Source organism: Pithys albifrons, chromosome 10 (assembly GCF_047495875.1).
Source record: "Pithys albifrons albifrons isolate INPA30051 chromosome 10, PitAlb_v1, whole genome shotgun sequence".
NCBI lineage: Eukaryota > Metazoa > Chordata > Aves > Passeriformes > Thamnophilidae > Pithys > Pithys albifrons.
In genome coordinates this window covers 28,866,169-28,884,181 of record NC_092467.1, presented here as the reverse complement: position 1 = coordinate 28,884,181, position 18,013 = coordinate 28,866,169, and the positions used below count along the sequence as shown (strand labels likewise).

Sequence of the window (18,013 nt, the reverse complement as noted above, 5' to 3'; positions counted from 1 at the left end):
TCAACATCTTTAATTTTTTTTTCCCAGACATTCTTTCCCTATATTTGCTTTGCTTACAGCTTTTCTATTTTTCTTTGGCACAGGTAAGTAAACCCAAAGATCCAGATCCTACAGTTTTACACTGATGTTTTTGGAGCATGGCCTGGAGTTTTATCAGTTTACACCATCTGGGAGTGGGCCCATGAAATTTTTAAAACATTGAAATAAATGAAAGCAGACAGGTGATGGAGTGACAGCAACAGACAGAGAGAATGGCCACGGCCAAGGCAGTGATTCTTAGCTTTATTTGGAGGAAAAGGGTCCACAAGTATGTCTGGTACCAGGAGACTAAACGTACAGGCAGATTTGCTAAGAACTGAAAATGGGAGAAAAATTTGGCCTGTACAGAAAAATAACTTGTAGTGTTTTCCTTTGATGACACTGGCAAGCCTTCACCGTCACGTTAGCCCCAAGTGCTTCTTGCATGTTCCCACAGCATTTGCCACTCCAGGCAAGAGGAGGCCAGAGGCAAGTGATGGGAGAAGGTACCTGCAGTCACTTCCCACCAGCTGTGGTTCACAACTGCCTTCACGACAAAGCTCACCCTGAGCATGTTGGAGGCCTCTGGTTCGTGTGTTCACTATATCATGAATCTGAAATAATCCATTTATTGCCGTTCAGTGACTGTGGATCCCTTTCAATGCCCAGCATATGCAGCATCCCCAGGATCTCACTGACAGAAGAGATAGGGAAGCACCATGGCCTCTCCACCCACTGCCTCTCCTCACTCTCAGCCGGCCTCATGCACAGCGAGGCTGTGAAACCCACTAATGGTAGCCCATGAGTTCACTACCCCCACTGCTCACCCAGAGGCGTGTGGCCTCCCTCAGCCTGCAGTTTGAGTGCTGGAACCCCAAATTCTTCAGGAACCAGCTCCCCATGCCTGCTACCATGCCACAGCCATTTCATTTCTGCCGCAGAAGACACTGGCCCCAATGACAATGAAGGGAGGACCGAATTCCTTTCCTAGTCTGGCTCTCTGTTTTCACAAGTGATTCTTTTTATAAATCCCAGACAGGGTGTCTTTTCATAGGCAGTTGTAAAGCCGGATTTAATACACGTCACAGAGAATACATGAAAGTTCTCGTACGTTCTGCTGCACTGGAGTTTTTCTGCAGCTCTGCAAACGTGCTGACCAGCAGCTGACCTTGCCTCCTGATGCAGAGCACAGCCACTAAAGGATGGGCCACACTCTGCCATCATTAGTATTCCAGATTTCACTTCACATCCTGCATCTGCTTCCTCCCGAGATGACTCCCACCAGCTGTCTACAATAGCTACAATAGCCAGTATAAGAGCACACAGGCTACAGCCCAGGCATCCTTGGTTCCTCCAGCACCAGTTATTCCTTCTCTTGGTGAAGTTGTTCCCAGTGCAGACAGGTTGACTGAAGCCTTGAGAGGACAAGGTGAAGGCAAGGAAAAAGGGCATAGTCACCCTGAGGTGTGCTGGGCAGGGTGGGCTAATCCACCTGGAGAGCCTTCCCCACCACAGATATTAAACACGTCCTTCCACATTAGGTTCAACTACACCTAAAACAGCCTAATCACCCTTAAGATCCCTGTCTAAGCCTTCAGGTGGAGTTTCACTTTCCCTGAGAGTTATCTGGAAGTTTCTAAAGTAACTAAAATGCCATTTTCCCTTTTTGATCAATTTTCCAAGGATCACTGCAGCTACAGCTGCTGTACTAAACCCTCTGCCCTCCTCCTCCTCCTCAAGCCTCCACACATATCTACTCTCTCACATGAAATATTTGTGAAGAAGCAGGTCCTGGACAGTGGATATCCTATTGATAAATACCTTTCAAAAAACACCCTCCAGAAGCTGAGTAATTAAGCAACATCAGGTAAACACAGAAAACCTGATTCCAGCCTACATCCCCCAGCAGGCTTTTCTTTCAAGGCAACCGACCATACTTTGGATTTCTCAGCAGAGGGAGCTTCTCACAAGCAGTTTGAGCACCACCTCCCTCCAACCCTCAGAAATGCTCTGGTTTGTGACAGCACCATCTCTGTGCCAAACCAACATGAGGGAAAAATGAAGGCAGGTGACTCCTAACCTCCAGGAAATTGTTTTGTTTATTGAATTAAGCAGGCTTGCAGCCTTCCCAAAATTCTTTATCATTTTTCATGACTATTCCTATTAAATGCCCATCCTTTCTGTGCTCTGATACCACCCAGCAGCTCCGTGGCAGTCAGCACCAGGGCTATGAGAGCTTGAGTGAAAAAAGGGCTTTTTAATGCTTTTCAATGCCTTCCTTTGGTGCCCCTGAATGCCTCTTGATATTTTTCTAACGGAGACAGAAATCTTCAGCCTCCTTTTGGATGCAGCTCAAATGCTCTGTATGTTATCACCATGCAGTGAGGCCAGCAGGATCAGGGCAGTGATTGTTCCCCTGTGCTCGGTGCTGGGGAAGCCAGATCTTGAGTCCTGTGCCCAGTTCTGGGTCTCTCACAACAAGAAAGACATAGAGAGGCTGGAGCATGTCCAGAGAGGGGCAACAGAGCTGGGGAAGGGGCTGGAGTCTGATGAAGAACTGCTGAGAGAGATGTGGGGGCTCAGTTTGGAGAAAAGGAGACTCGGGGAGGACCTTCTCACTTTCTACAAATCCCTGAAAAGAGGCTGGGGGCAGTCTCTTCTCCCAGGTAACAAGTGACAGGAGGAGAGGAAATGGCCCCAAGCTGGACCAGGGGATGCTTGGTTTGGATATTAGGAACAATTTATTTATGGAAATAGTTATCAAACACTGGAACAGGTTGCCCAAAGCAGTGGTGGAACCACCATTCCTGGAGGGATTTAAAAGTCTTGTAGATATGGCACTTGGGACACGGTTTATTGGTGGCCTTGGCAGTGCTGGGGGAACAGTTGGATTTGATGATCTTAGAGGGCTTTTCCAACCTAAACACTTCTATGATTCTGTGTCCCTTTTGTGTGTGTCTTTTGCCCAAAAGCCTTCGCATGGTTACCACCAAGTCCTGCTGGGTAAGGAACAGAGCCCTGAGCAGGGCTGGCAGGGCTGTCTGGAAGGAGCTCTCCCCAAATGGGTGGGGAGCTCCAGCATGGTCAATGCGAGGGCTCTGCTCTGCTCCCAGAACATGCTGGGGTGAACTCCACCAGAGAGCTGGTCCAGGCAGAAAAAAAATATTTAAAAATAAATTTAATTCTTCAGTCATATCTGCTCTCCAACCTGTTTTACTGAGTGACAGCAGCAGCACTTGTACTGCACAGTGTGCCCAGAACAGCACGAGTGGGCGGATGGGATGGCAGGAGAGAGAAGGAGGGTGGAGAGGAAGGGAAAAGGACTGCTTTTTTAAGAAGCACTAACAGCTTAAACACACTTAAAATGATAATTTAAGTGAAGAGACCAGGGATTTTAATCTCACCAAGATACCAAGGGAATCTTAGCTTTTCCAACCAAATTTATAGATGTTGTTTTCCCAAGCCTACATAGATCGTTGGATGATGTTTCCTTCACACCCAAAATAACTCCAATTGAAAAACAGCAGCATTTATAACATCTGTCTCCCCTTCCCTCATCTCCTTCTCATTCCTGTGCTTTCTATGTTTGGCACTGCTAGGTACACAAGCAATTGGACCATAATCTGAATGGTGATTCACTTCTCTGCTTTGAAGCAGTTTCACACAACAATCTTCGAGCTCCACTACTCCCTTCTTGCTGCCTAGGGCCTTACAAAAACAAGAGCAAAACATGGTAAATATTACAAACACTTCTAATGGTTCATCATAAAAACAATTTCAAAACAGTATTTACACTGAAGGCATAAATATCCCCTTATGAATAAATGATGCTGTTCTTCAATAAGCCCCTTGCTTGATCACACTCAGATCAGGAATAATTTAGCTTCTTCAGGGAGGTTAAAATAACCTCTCTTAGGGCATAGGAGCCTTCTTTCCCCTGAGTAATTTCAGTCATCAGATGAATTGGTAAATAAAAGCAGATAAAATCAGCTTGGATGTAAAATGTGGGCAGACTAAGCACACGTGCAAAAAATATAATTTAGCTGTAAATAAATTCAGGCTGGAAATCAGGAGGCCATTTCCAAATATGAGAGCTGTGAAGTTTCAGACCAGTCATTCAATAAAAGCAGTGGGACAAACCCAATAAAAAGCAGTGGGACAAAACTTCCATCCCTGGAAGTGATGGAAGGAGACTGGGTTGGATGGGGCCCTGAGCAACATGACCTAGTGGAAGGTGTCTCTGTAGACAGCAGGGGGATGGAACTGGGTGACCTTTAAGGTCCTTCCAACCCAAACAATTCTGTGATTCTATGAAAACATGAACAGAGTTCAAAACAAAGCCTCCAAGTTGTCTAAAGGATGTTATGAAGGATGGTTGACTGCCATAGCCACAGCTGAGCTCTGAACCTTGATGCTCTGAGCCCTCCCAGACTGGAGCTCCCAGGTATCTCCTGTGGCAGCCAAAGGCCGAGGTGAGCATTTGTCCTGCTGGCAAAGAGGAAGAGGCACCACGAGGCGCCACCTGACACTTTAATGTCTTTCGCCACCGCCACCGTGGCAGGATCCTCACAGAACACCTTGATTCCACATTTCTCCCGGAACCCAGTGGTGCTCTGGCGAGGTCTCTGCCATTCCCAGAGCTCCTGACAGCCCTGGCTGTGTCAGCGCCTCCTGGGGCTGTCACTCAAATGCCTCCTGAGGGACATAATGCATTTTAGCTTAAAAACAGCATTTTATCTCACAGACTTCTTGTATCCTCCCTTCCGGAGGGGAATTTTCTGCTGGGGTTTTAGAGAGAAAGCCGTGTTTTGGACGTGTGTACCTCCTTCTTCCTTCTGTAAAGTGTACCCCATGGCACTTCCGACTGTGTGGGACACGCCTGCACCGCGGGCTCCCTGGCACTTAAAACAACGCCAGAATGATGCACAAGTGAAGGATGTGGAAATGTTTTGCTCCAGATCCCCAACTCAAAGGCACACCGTGCCTGGGTGACACTGGCCACCACAGCGCCCCGTAACCCGACTGAGGGGTCCCCTCTGCCTCAGCCGCTGTCCCCTGCCCTCACTGCCCTCACCTCCTGTGTCAGGACCGAGGGTCTGACCCGGGTCCCTCCCCGCCATTCCCAGGCAGTGACTCCTCCGCCCCGGGGTCTGACCGGGTCCCTCCCGCCATCCCCAGCCGGTGACTCCCCCGCCCGGGGGTCTGACCCGGGTCCCTCCCGTCATCTCCAGCCGGTGACTCCCCCGCCCGGGGGTCTGACCCGGGTCCCTCCCGGCCGTCCCCAGCCGGTGACTCCTCCGCCCGGGGGTCTGACCCGGGTCCCTCCCGCCATCCCCAGGCAGTAACTCCCCCGCCCGGGGGTCTGACCCGGGTCCCTCCCCGCCATCCCCAGCCGGTGACTCCCCCGCCCGGGGGGTGCCCGTCGGCCGCGGCGATGAGGGGAGCGCGGGGCCGGCCGCGTGCAGCCAATCGGCGCCCGCAGCGCCTGGTCCGATCTCCGCGGAGCTCTCGGATTGGTCGCTGCCCTCCCCTCTCCTCACTCTGCGGCCAATGGGGCGCGGGGGGCGTGGCGCGGGCGGCGAGCGCGCGAGCGGCGGGCGCGGCATGGCGGGGTCCCCGCGGCCGTGAGGGAGCGCGGGCAGACGGAGGGCGCCATGTCGGCACTGTGGTCGGTGGGCGCGGGGCTGCTGCTGCTGCTGCTCTGGGTGCGGCACCGCGGGCTGGAAGCCGTGCTAGTGCACCACCGCTGGGTCTTCGTCTGCCTCTTCCTCCTGCCGCTCTCCATCCTCTTCGACATCTACTACCAGCTGCGCGCATGGGCCGTCTGGCGCCTCCACAGCGCCCCGCGGCAGCACGCCCAGCGCGTCCGGCACATCCAGGCGCAGGTGAGGCTCGCACGGACCCTCGGACCCCGACCCCGGGCTGGGGGATGGCTCTGCGGTGTCCCTGTCCCGCTCCCTGCCAGCCCCGTGCCCGCCTGCCGCTCCTTCCCCCCATCCCGCACCCGGGGCAAAGTCCAACCGAAGCGGGCAAAAACAAAGGAGTAAACGCCAGCGGGTGTTTCAGCCCCTGTGGGCTTTTTGTCCCGTTCTGAAACTCCTCTAGAACTTCCCCCGCTGCGGCTCCTGGCGCTGCGGCATCCTCAGGGATGTGCCGAGAGCCGCGCTGGACGCTCACCTGGCTCGGGGACACACGCGTGTGTAACGTGGGAACAGCAGTCTTTGAACGGCAGGGTCAATACCATGTTTTAACAACGCTTACATCCTGCTTCTCGGCACTGCCAGTTCCAAGAGATGGTTGAAGGGAAAATCAAACTTTTCCTCCACGTAGAAATGCAGATGTCTGTAGTGTTTCTATGCTCTCTTAGTGTTTATGGTAATTCTGTCACGTCTGCTTCTGTTTTCTTCCTTGGCCCTCACGTTCATCGCAGATACAGATGGATATTAATGTGTACGGAGTTATTCTCTGAGGGTTTGGGGTTGTTTGTTTGTGTTTTACCATCTGCAGCAGCAGTTGAGCTTTGCAGGAAATGCTACAATTGATGTTTGTTCTCCAGATGTTAACCCCTGTGGCTTTCCAGAATCCATGGATCATATGTATGGTTTACACATTTTCCTTCTCAACTTTTCTTAGTGTCCTAAAAGGTTTTGAGTTGGAAAGGACCTTAAAAACCATCTTGTTCCAACCCCTCTGCCATGGGCAGGGACACCTTTCACTAGTCCAGGTTGCTCAAGGTTGCTTCCTCCAGACCAGGTTTTCTCTCTCTGCCCATTTAATTGCAGGCTCAGACTACTTTTTGTGTGTTTTGAAGGAGAACTAAGATTATAACAGTGATAATACCTACCTTGAGTATAGGTTTGCCTGTAGGTTGTTGGTTTCTTGCTAGTTTTCTGAATCCCCACCCAAAGTTACAGGATATTAGAAATGCTTCCTCTACATAACTAGTCCAGTCTGGTGGTATTTTATGTAGAAGTTCAGAGTTCTGCAGAGAGACTTCCAAAGCACGCCTGCTCTGACATAGAGAGATCCAGGATTTGTTACTTGGTGTACAAGGAGTAACAATATTTGTGAATATCTTTTCACAGTGAGAGAAAAATGTTTCAGTTGTAACTTCTTGTAGGTTCGGGAATGGAAAAACGAAGGCAGCAAGAGATACATGTGCACAGGCCGGCCTGGCTGGCTGACTGTCTCACTTCGTGTTGGGAAGTATAAGAAGATCCATAAGAACATCATGATCAACTTAATGGATGTCCTGGAAGTGGACAGTGAAAGACAGGTAACAAATTCCATCACAAAGCTTTCATAATAGTGACGTTTACAGCTTTCTTTACAGTATCTGTAGATGAAGAGATTAGATTCCATAATGAACAAAGGATTTTTGTAGCAGTAGACCCACCAAATTTCAGGTTTGACAATGAGTGCTTAGATCATTCTGTCAAAAAAAACCCCAGCATATGGAATTGCTTGGCTTTTATGTGCTGAAGTCTAAAAGACCAGATTGATTTGTGATTTTGGGCACTGAGCAACAAGATGTTGAGGCAGAGGAGGAATCACTAAATAGTTTCAACTATTTTTAGTAGCGCTTAGGAAAGTGAGTCTCTGAGTTCTGATACCAGATGGAAGTGTATCCAGTTAGCCATATTATGTCACTGTTAGTGCTGAACACTTAATTTATGTTTGCTGGGGGGAACTGGTGGGTTTTTTTGGTTTTTAGGTTGTTCGTGTGGAACCTTTGGTGACCATGGGCCAGCTGACTGCACACCTGAATCCCATGGGCTGGACTATTCCTGTGGTACCGGAGCTTGATGATCTCACAGTAGGTAAGTGTCGTTGTCATGACAAGAAACTCACTGATTTTGCTGCACTTTCATTAGGTTTTTTATGCAGTAACATAGCGTTATTTTAAAGGTTCTAGAAATACGTTGTTAAACCATATGTTCTTTGTGGTATTTATGCTGTAAGCACTTCCTTTTTTTTTTTAAATAGTCTTAAAAGTCATACCCAGAGCGTAGAAACGAGGTTTTGCTCTCACAAACCACCTTCATTTTGAAGTGTGCTTCATTTGATCTGTTGTGTGCTCTCTTGATAAGGTGGCCTGATCATGGGAACTGGCATTGAGTCATCATCCCATATCTATGGACTTTTTCAGCACACCTGTGTGGCCTATGAACTTGTTCTTGCTGATGGAAGCCTTGTGAGATGTTCACCAGTAAGACAAAATGTTACTTTGCTATCATTTACAATGTCGTTGACAGTTATCGGTGTGGATATATGATTTAGTATGACATACTTTTTGCAGACTGAAAACTCAGAGCTATTTTATGCAGTGCCTTGGTCTTGTGGTACTTTGGGTTTCCTGGTTGCAGCAGAAATAAAAATGATTCCTGCCAAGAAATATGTCAAAATACATTATGAGCCCGTGAGAGGACTGCAGAAGATTTGTGAGAAGTTCACTGAAGAGTCTAAGAAAAAGGAAAATAGTTTTGTGGAAGGACTTCTGTATTCTTTGGATGAAGCAGTTATCATGACAGGAGTCTTGACTGATGAAGCTGAGCAAAACAAGGTAACTAAAGGGAAGTTATTCACACAAAAAAGTGCTCTCAAAGTCTAACTGAAGCTGTACTAGATGCCAGTATAAAACTATTATAAAATTGGAGCAATCTCTTAACATGGGATTAAAAATTTAATCTGCCCATCAGAATATTTTAAATTACAGCTCTTTGCTACTGTGAGAGTCTGTTCTCTAAATCTCTTCAATTGATAAGAAATGACCCACTGATTTCATTATTCTAGCAAATAATTCAGTCTCCAGACTCTTCATTTCAGTACCTGAGGGGGAAGAGAAGGATCTTTTCTCCTACATTGACCAATGCTGCTTTGAACTGCAGTTATTCAGAGTAACTGTCTTCCCAGAAAGCTTTTAATTCTGTTAATATTGGTAAAACACATCAGGGGCATGCACAGGAGGGACATGCTGACTGCTCATGCAACTCCTCCACCTGGATGTTTCTCCTCTGCCATGTGAGACTCTGGTTTAATAGTGGGACTGGGGATTGGTATTTTAGGATTCCTGTTCTGTCACATTCATAGTCTCCCAAATAGCTTGTTAGTGCAAACCTTACTTAAATCAAACCGTAATGCAGGAAAGGTAAGAAAGAGTCATGCAGGTGGAGAAGTGAAGGCTCTATCACAAAGGGTATAACACAGACTGCTCACAGTAAAGGAATTTGGGGACATACTCAGTGTTATCTAGGAAGGTGTAACTGTTATCTAATGAATTAATATTTTCTTGCAGATAAATAGAATTGGCAACTACTACAAGCCATGGTTCTTTAAGCATGTGGAGAAGTATTTGAAAGCTGACAGGACTGGAATAGAATACATTCCTTCCAGACAGTATTACCACAGACATACACGCAGCATCTTCTGGGAGCTCCAGGTAAAACCAGTTCCAAAATTAAAATAAACATGCAGGAGAGTACTCTGCCCTTTCCCAGTGTAGGTACAATGTACCTTCTTCCCCTTGGCAACAACTTCTGTCTTTCATGGCAGAAGAAAACAGTGAAATTTATGGCAAATTTACAAGTCCTGTATTTGGGTAAAACAAACTGAAAGACACTTCTTTTATATAAGGCATTGAATCATAAACTCCTGTTTTCATGCTTTTCTGAATGCAGACCTTAAGTACCTATTTCAGCATTAAGCTTGTACACCTATTGAGTGATGACTCTGAAATTATGGCTGAAAATTTGCCCTGCCTAAATTCAGAGCAGTAATTATGCAGTAAAGTCATAACTCTGAATTTCATAAATATGTTTGTTGCAATGCAGTTATGCAAAACTTTATTTGACATTCTGAAATATTCCTGTTGTTACATTTTGAATCTCTGGAGTGAGATACCAGATCCTTTCAGCTCCTGGAGAAGTTAGAGAGGAGTTGGCTGTGCAAGAAGTAATTAAAATTTTACAGCTTTGAAATGCTTTTAAGAACTGATCTTGTATGTGCTTATTCTTGCAAGAATTCTGTAAGTATAGTTTCTTGTGCACTCCTCCCTTGGCTGTTGTAAGTTAATAGCCTCTTTTTCTCTGAATTTCATTCTCTGAAATTATTTGGGGCTGTGTATGTTGTGATTCATACAACTGTAAATCAGTGGTAACTGGAGGAGGCTTTAGGGCTTGGCTCTTTAGCCAAGTTCAGTCTCTTCTTTCCTCATATTTCTATCATAGTAGTTTATCAAAAGCATCAGCAGTAAAATATATTGAAAATCTGGCTTAATATTGCTCTGAGGATTCTGAAATGTTCTTTTGGTTCACTTATTCTTCTGTTGAACTCTTTTTTTTCCCCTTTAAAGGATATCATTCCTTTTGGCAATAACCCCATCTTCCGTTACCTCTTTGGCTGGATGGTTCCTCCAAAAATCTCCCTGCTAAAACTCACCCAAGGAGAAGCTATTAGAAAGCTGTATGAGCAACACCATGTTGTACAGGACATGTTGGTGCCAATGAAGAGCCTTGAAAAATCTATCCAGACCTTCCACGTTGACCTTAATGTAAGAATGCAGCAAATCTTGGACTGTTTGTGATAAGAACTGTGACTGCTGATCCTAAGACATGATATTCTGCTTGTGTAAAAGGTCATTATTGTATCCTGGGGAGTACTGTGCTTTGTGAGTCCATGACTCAAGGCTGCAGCAAAAATGCACACAGCTTTCAAAAAAATATAAAAAAAGATTCAAACTGTAGTAGAAGCCAACATGTCTAAAAGATTTTATTCTTAGTAAAACTTGAACTGGTTTTTTTTTCACCTAAAATGATTTGTGGTCTCACTAGACATCAACTGTGGAGATTGTTTTCCATTTCTTGATTTATTTCTGAATTTATTTCAGTTAGTGTAGAAGTAGAAACTTGGCAATTTCAATTTTAGACTAACTTGGAAAAGAAAACTCTTTGTTCTCTTTTTTACTTGGAATGTTTATTCAGTTGTTGCTTGGTTTTTTTCTTTTCATTTCAAATATTTAAGGGGGAGGAGGTGTAATTCTAGGAGGACGCTGTAAGTCTGTTTGTGTTACAGTTATTTGAAAGTGCATCTAAGAACAACACCAGAACAACTGGAAAGGAAGAGCTGAAAAGAAGAGTTTCAATCCTAGACTGGGGAGAAGTCCTCTTAACTCTCCATTTTGTCACACTTGTTAAAGAGCTTAAAGGATTGTTTTGTTACAAAATAAGTGATAGTGTTTTCCTACCTCTGCAGGTCTACCCTCTTTGGTTATGTCCTTTCATATTGCCCAACAATCCTGGCATGGTTCACCCCAAAGGAGATGAAGCCGAACTCTATGTGGACATAGGAGCTTACGGAGAGCCCAAAAGGAAACAATTTGAAGCCAGGGCTTCAATGAGGCAAATGGAAAAGTTTGTAAGAAGTGTGCATGGGTAAGGATCCCACTCCTCAGAACAGTAATAATGCCTATAACTTAACACCCCTCTGATATAACCACAGTTCTGTAGTCCCACAGAACTTCAATATTGCAAAAATTGAACTACAATAACTGAAAACTAACTTGAATTTCTAATTTTGGTTTTATTAATATGGCTTCACTTTATTATTTGATTGCAAACCCAACCAACCAAATGGACACTCTGGCTGAAGTTCTTGCAGGGTATTTGTGAGCTGAGTGGCTTTGGGTCACCTTTTCAGCTCCAGGCTGCTCTGAGAGTGGAGTCTGCTGTGACAAAATACATCCTTCAGGAATCCCACAGGCTGTTAAAAGTTTGGACAGCTTCCCTGCCTGCCCTTGGGACTGTTCTCCCTGCAGTCCTTGCAGCATCGTGCTGCAGCTCTGCCCCGTCCTTGTGCCAGGGTGTCCTTGCCCAGGGAGGTCAGCTTTGGCTCTCCCTGCAGTCTCTGTGTGGTGGTGGGAGTCTTTCCTTCCTCAAAACTTGTGCTCCAGAGCTTCCTTTTCACTGCCTCCGTTCTTGTTACACAGGACCACAGTAGGCGTGAGGCATGTGCCCACCATCTGTCACGGACTCATGCCAGCCTAATTTGCTGTAGTGGTGACAGTGGAGGCTGGTTTCTCAGGAACAAAAAGCAACTACACAGTATTTTTACACCATCAGTATAATTTATCCACATTTCTATTTTGACCTACTTCTCAGTCTAACAGTGATCATGTCCCATGTGGTTGAGCAACAATGGTGAGGCTGCTTCGAGATGATTTGGGGACTGTAAATGACTTTGAGCTGCAATTAGTGATTTGCCAGAGAAGAAAGCAACCCAAAGTTAATTTTGAGCCTTTTTTTTATTAACTTGAAATTAAGTTTTTGATTTAAAGCTCTTCACCGACAAAGTTTTGTCCTTTTTTCTACCTGTCACTGGAAAATGAACAATGGATAAGTGCTTAATCTTATAGTTGCATAATTGCACACAACAATAGAGCTTTTATGTAAGTTTGTGTTTTGCTGCTGTGCTGTGGTGCTGGCTGCAGTTTAGAAAGCACAGGATGAAAGTGAAGAAGAGTCCACAGCTAAATAAGGATTTAGTTTGTAAATAGACCTTTGTTACACCCTGCTTTGTTTACGCTATGAATTCATCTTCTCAGCCTGGTCTGATGTGGTGGCATTTTGAAGGATGTGTTGCTACCTCTGCCTTGAATGGATTTCATAACACAGTCTAACGCCAGACACCATGACTGTATCTCCATGGATCATAAGAAAACATGCAGAAAAAACAGATTTTTTTTTAAGCTGAAATTTAAATGCTTTGAATGGAAGAAAAAGGAAATCAGGCTTTCAAGAGCAGTTAAAAACTATTTTTTAGGGAGAATTTAGATTATGCGTGGGTTGTGGTGCAAGGAGCCAGACTCTGGATTTGGGGGAACTTTTGAAGTTCTCTCTGGATTTGTGTTTCTGTGAACACAAGTTGATAGAATGCAAGTTGTCAGAGGATTTGGCTGCACATGGTTAGGGTAGGTAAATATGACCCACCTTTTATAGACATTTTTTAGTCTTTGTAGTAGCAAAACTTATGACAATATCAACACATTAATGACTAAAGAAGTGTTCTGCACCATATTTTAAAAACAATAATAACTTTAATGACTTTCTTTTTCCACCTTGCCCTTTACCAAAGTGACTGTAGCAGTATCCTGCTGTTTTCACTCTTTTATATGTTATTTCCTCTTAGAAAAGATACCATGGTAGTGTTAAATCCACAAAATATAATCAACTGAGTGTCCTAGTGTAATAGTGTGAGCAATTGTTTTTAATTGTTTTTAAATAGCATTTTTGATTGTTTTTTGTTGTTAAGTATTTACTATTCATAGCTTGCCCTGAGTTTTATGCTTAATATTCTATATCAAATCTTGTGGCACAATTAATGATGAATCTCTGACCCTTTTTTCCCTCCTCTCCAGTTTCCAGATGCTGTATGCAGATTGCTACATGACCCGTGAGGAGTTCTGGGATATGTTTGATGGTTCGTTGTACCACAAGCTGAGGGAGCAGATGAATTGCAAGGATGCCTTTCCAGAAGTGTATGACAAAATCTGCAAAGCTGCAAGGCACTGAGCCTGGCTGAGCTAATCAAGCAATCAGGGAAAGAGGAATTTACCTATAGCTAGTCAGTATGTCCTTTAAAAAAAAAAGCTTTATTGCTCTCCAAATAAGCTGATTCTTGTTGGTGTTTAAAGGTATGAATTCCTGCTTTATACATTTATGTTTAGTATTTCTTCGTATGTTTTAAAACCAGATTTCCAAACTCAGAGTGATTGTTTTTAAGGAATCTGAAGTGCTAGCCTTTGTATCTAATGTAGTGACATAGGTGAATTCACCTGTTTCCAAGCAGAAGAAAAATAATGGGAATGGATGAAGACACTGGAGTTACACCAGCTGTGTACCATAGCTCTGTTTAACATTACTTTTGAAAATGGGAGGGAGGGCTCAGAAATAGGTGCCAAAGCATTGTGTAATTAATCCTGTTGTTAAAAACATTTGCCTTCAGTCAGTATCCTGCAGAGCAGCTCCAGAGTGGCTCTATCATCCTCCAGCTGCCCAGTGCTGGTGGTGGTGGTGGTGCTGCACTGCTTGGGGTGTGTCCTGCATGGCAGCTGAGCTCCCTGACAGTGGCTTCTGTTCAAAACTGAGCACTGAGGTGTGAAGAAGATGCTTTTTACTTGTGCCTATCAGATTTGTACTGATTTTGATTATGAAGTGCGAATGGATGTGTAGGTTTTAGGTATTTTGTAGTTGGCCAACAGTGCATTGGGTTTTTTGCCCCAAAGTATCAATGTTCTGGCTTCATAGATCACTGGAAAAAATCGCTGCTATTTCATATAGCCAAATTTTAATTTCCTTGTGGGTCAGTTTATTTGGGTTTTTTTGTTTGTTTGTTTGTTTTGAAGGGTTTCTTTGGTTGTGGGTTAATTTTAGTGCCTTAAAAGTACTCAGTTGGAGGAAGATGTGGGTTATTTCAGATGGTTCTGTCCTGGCCCAGTAGAAAGAGGAAGTCAAGGCTGCGTTTATATAAGGTTTATAAAAGCAAGTGGCTGTGGATAAGAACTTGTGATGTGAATCTTGATACACACAGGCTTTGGTTCTGACTCGAGTGACAGTTTTGCTTTTCATTTTAGTTGGTTTAGGTTGATAGGCTTTGTAAAAGGACTGTTTCAGTCACCTGGAGAGGAAATCAACAGCAAGTACTGTTAGTTCCCTCTTCTGCTGCTCGCAGGTGAAAATGGCACAGTCATATGGACTTGATACAGTTGAGTGTAGAAGTGTGGAAATGTTTTGACCCTGTAGCCAGGAACAGGGTTCCAAACCAAGCCCGTGTCTTGTCCAAGAAGTACTGAAAATTGTTACTTGAAACCTTACTGAGCTTGAGGGAAGAGAAAGTCCTTTTCTTGAGTCTCATGTGGGGGTATCATGGAGAACTTCTTAAACAGTTACCAGTGAGAGGTGTAATATTATTATATGTGCTAAACCAATGATTTTATTTATTGATAGATGGATGTCTATGGTCCAGATGAAACCAATGATAAACCAGTAGCAGGAATAAGTTTGAGCTGTAACTCAGTGATGCACATCGTGTGCAAGTAAGGTACCTCCCAAAATCCTGTGCAGGGGTCTGGTGGCAGGGGCAGCATTCCATGAGGAGACACAGCCAGGGCAGAGTGTCTGCAGTGCTGCCTGAGCCATGGAGCTGTGTCAGTGATCCGGGAGTGTCTGCCATGCCATTCCTGGCTGCACCAGGGGTACACAGGAAGGCAAGTGTTGATTCTCAGGGTGTGACCTGCCTTCCTGCCCCTATGAGGGAATTGTCCCTGGGGCAAAGCTACAGCTTAGCCTAGTGCTTGTGTGATAGTCTGCACAGAGCAAGAATGGTTTGGTTAGCTTTGAAAGGGCAATGTTAAAACAGCTAGAGGATATGCAAATACATCTACTAAGGCTGTGTTTCACTTATGTACTAGGTATGCACTGTGTTTGTTTTTTCACTCCTTAATTTATTGGCAAACTTTGTATGCTGTGATTGGGTACTGCAACTGTATCAGTCACACACATGCACACACATTATTGCTGTTGCTCTTGATTTTTGGTTGTACTGGCTGTTGAAAATAAAGCTCTGGCCAGCGTACTGTTCAAAGTGGTGTCTTTTAATGAGTCATTACTTGCTTTTCAACACTTGTTTATCATTTCTCTCATGCTTATTGTGTCCTTACACATGGTCAGCAATTACTGAGAAAAGCTGCTCTCTGGGAGAGGAGGCACTGGGAGATGAGGACCCTGGTGCTGCAAACAGCTTTGAAGGAATGTCTTTGAAGTCTGTGAGCCTTCACTTATCTCTCCCCCAAGACACACCTGCACCAAACAAACACCCCATAGCTGAGGCTTAACCCTTCAGTTATGCCCAACTAGCTCTACAGCTTCATGATGCCAGTTATCCTCATTTTCCTCTCCCCCTTGCCTCATTCTATCCCTGTGATGTTTTGTCCAAGAAGGACAAACCCCCATTTTGGATTTAGATGCTGCCTATTGACATGGACAGTTACTTCATTATTCTCGCTTCACGCCAATAAATCTAATCCCTGGGTTTTCACACGGAAGTGTGAGTGAAGATTCAGTGCAGTCTTCAGCCTGAGTAGTTCCACACCCACCCCTTCTGTTTGCTTGATAAATGCCTTCATGGCAGCTCTGCAGGCTCAGTGGGAGGTGTTCCTGCCCCTCCCCTGGTCACAGCTGGTACACCTTCCTGCAGTGTTCTCTTCCCAGAGAGAAGCTTCCAGGCTTTCTCCTGAAATCCAGGCTGCTGAAACTGCAGTTCAGGTGCCAAAGTCCCGTGATGTTTTAATCACATACTGTGTTGGCCCTGGCTTATGCTGCATTTCACAACCCTCCTTTGTTGCCCTAGCAGTATTTCTGTACCTTCCCTCACTCACATCACTGCTCAGGCATTTCCCTTCAGAGACCTCCTTCCTCCTTTGCTTGCCTCTGGAACAATGGTCAGGATTTCCTTAAATCACTGCAGTTTTACCTGTGTTCCGTTCTCTCCCCCCACTAAATGATAATTGCAGATTAATTAGCATACTTAATCATCCACAACTAACATGTAATTACACCTAGATTTAATTATTCCAGTCTGGTCTAAACACTTGTACAAGACTTGATAAAGCTTAACTCTAAGAGAACCATCGTGCTCTGAGTACATTTTTATGGCCAGCCTTTGCTACCACTGACAGCTCTGCTGATCTCACTTTCTCCATTGCCTCCAGGTTTAATTCTCTGCTCTGCTTTGCTGTAGTTGCACTTTTTCAGATCCAATTCTCCATGAATTTGCATTGCTGAACCTGGAGCTACTCAAAGGTGTGGTAACACCACTCACAACAGGTATGTGCAACTCCTTTACACAGTAGTAGTGTTTGAAAGGACATGTTTAACCCTGAGTGAGCTGTGTGTGTCAGCAGACCTTCTGTGGGAGGATGTGCAGGATGTGGCATCCTCTTCTCAAATATGTCACTTTTATAAAGTCCAAGGTGTAAACAAGGGCTTGTCAGAAAAGTTAGACTGCTGATTGCCTAAAGAAGAGTTTATTAACATGAGACATGAGTTGTTTCCCATCTCAACTTGCATGCCAGCATGCTGTAAGTTTTTCATCTATCCCATCTCATCCACTGGCATATCTGCCATTTATTCACTGATTGGGGGTTTCCAGCACCACCTTTCTGTTTGGAAAACAGTGATTTCTTCAGAGGTATCTGAACAACATGGAGCAGAAATCAAATCACTCCAGTGTTTTTTAGCAACAGGCTTGAGCCACTCACTGCAGAAAGAGGATGTGATTCAGTGAGCTCAGATTACTGGCTGGATTAATCTCATTAGTCGTAGCAAGGATGGAGGTGAATAGAGCTCTTAAAAGCCTGGCTCTTCCCTTAAAAGCACAGCTGTAACAAGAAAAGTGATTTTGGAGCTGGTGCTGTTTGATCAGAGAGGTGTGTTTGAATTTCAAATCCCACTTACTGGTCAGATTGGAGTTTTATTCCCGTAGGAATTGGCAGATTAACAAAGCTGGACAGTACTGAAAGCTGATTTCATCATGCCATCTCCATCATGGGACAGGTAACTTCTGGCTGCCCCAGTCAAAGCTGTCAAAGCATATTTTGCCAAGACCGATTTCTACGTACCTGCTGGAGATCCAGACAGCCCTTGCAGAGCTGTGAGCCCATCCTGCCACCACAGCAGTTCACTAATCCTGCCCACAAGCAAAGGTGAGGGTGCAGGGCTGTGGAGAGGTCTCTCATTAACCTAATTCTCTGTTGTTTCACAGGGTTTTCACGCTATTGGTTTCAAAGTCCTCTGTAGCCAAAGAAAACGTTGTTATCTTCCCCAGATGGGGAAACCAAGGCACAGCCTGAGAAGGTGGGGTTTGTTCAGGGCCATTGAGCAGTCCAGTGCCAGCACGGGGAATGAGTCCAGACAGCCTGATTATCCATCCACCTCCCAGTTCC

At 44.9% G+C, this 18,013-nt stretch overlaps 1 protein-coding gene across 1 annotated transcript; it reads left to right on the top strand.

The window, feature by feature from the left end:
* The first annotated feature begins 5,587 nt into the window (after positions 1-5,587).
* Positions 5,588-15,645, top strand: DHCR24 (24-dehydrocholesterol reductase). The gene is made up of 9 exons (XM_071565079.1): positions 5,588-5,903; positions 7,139-7,294; positions 7,733-7,838; positions 8,109-8,227; positions 8,318-8,581; positions 9,314-9,457; positions 10,370-10,567; positions 11,269-11,447; positions 13,430-15,645. The coding sequence occupies exons 1-9, from the start codon at positions 5,673-5,675 to the stop codon at positions 13,581-13,583; spliced, it is 1,551 nt and encodes a 516-aa protein (XP_071421180.1). The 5' UTR covers positions 5,588-5,672; the 3' UTR covers positions 13,584-15,645.
* Positions 15,646-18,013: the final 2,368 nt, after the last annotated feature.

Coding starts and splice junctions, on each gene's coding strand:
- DHCR24 (XM_071565079.1), top strand. CDS start 5,673: ATGTCGGCACTGTGGTCGGTGGGCGCGGGGCTGCTGCTGCTGCTGCTC. Junction 5,904..7,138: donor TCCGGCACATCCAGGCGCAG/GTGAGGCTCGCA, acceptor AACTTCTTGTAG/GTTCGGGAATGGAAAAACGA. Junction 11,448..13,429: donor TTTGTAAGAAGTGTGCATGG/GTAAGGATCCCA, acceptor CCTCCTCTCCAG/TTTCCAGATGCTGTATGCAG.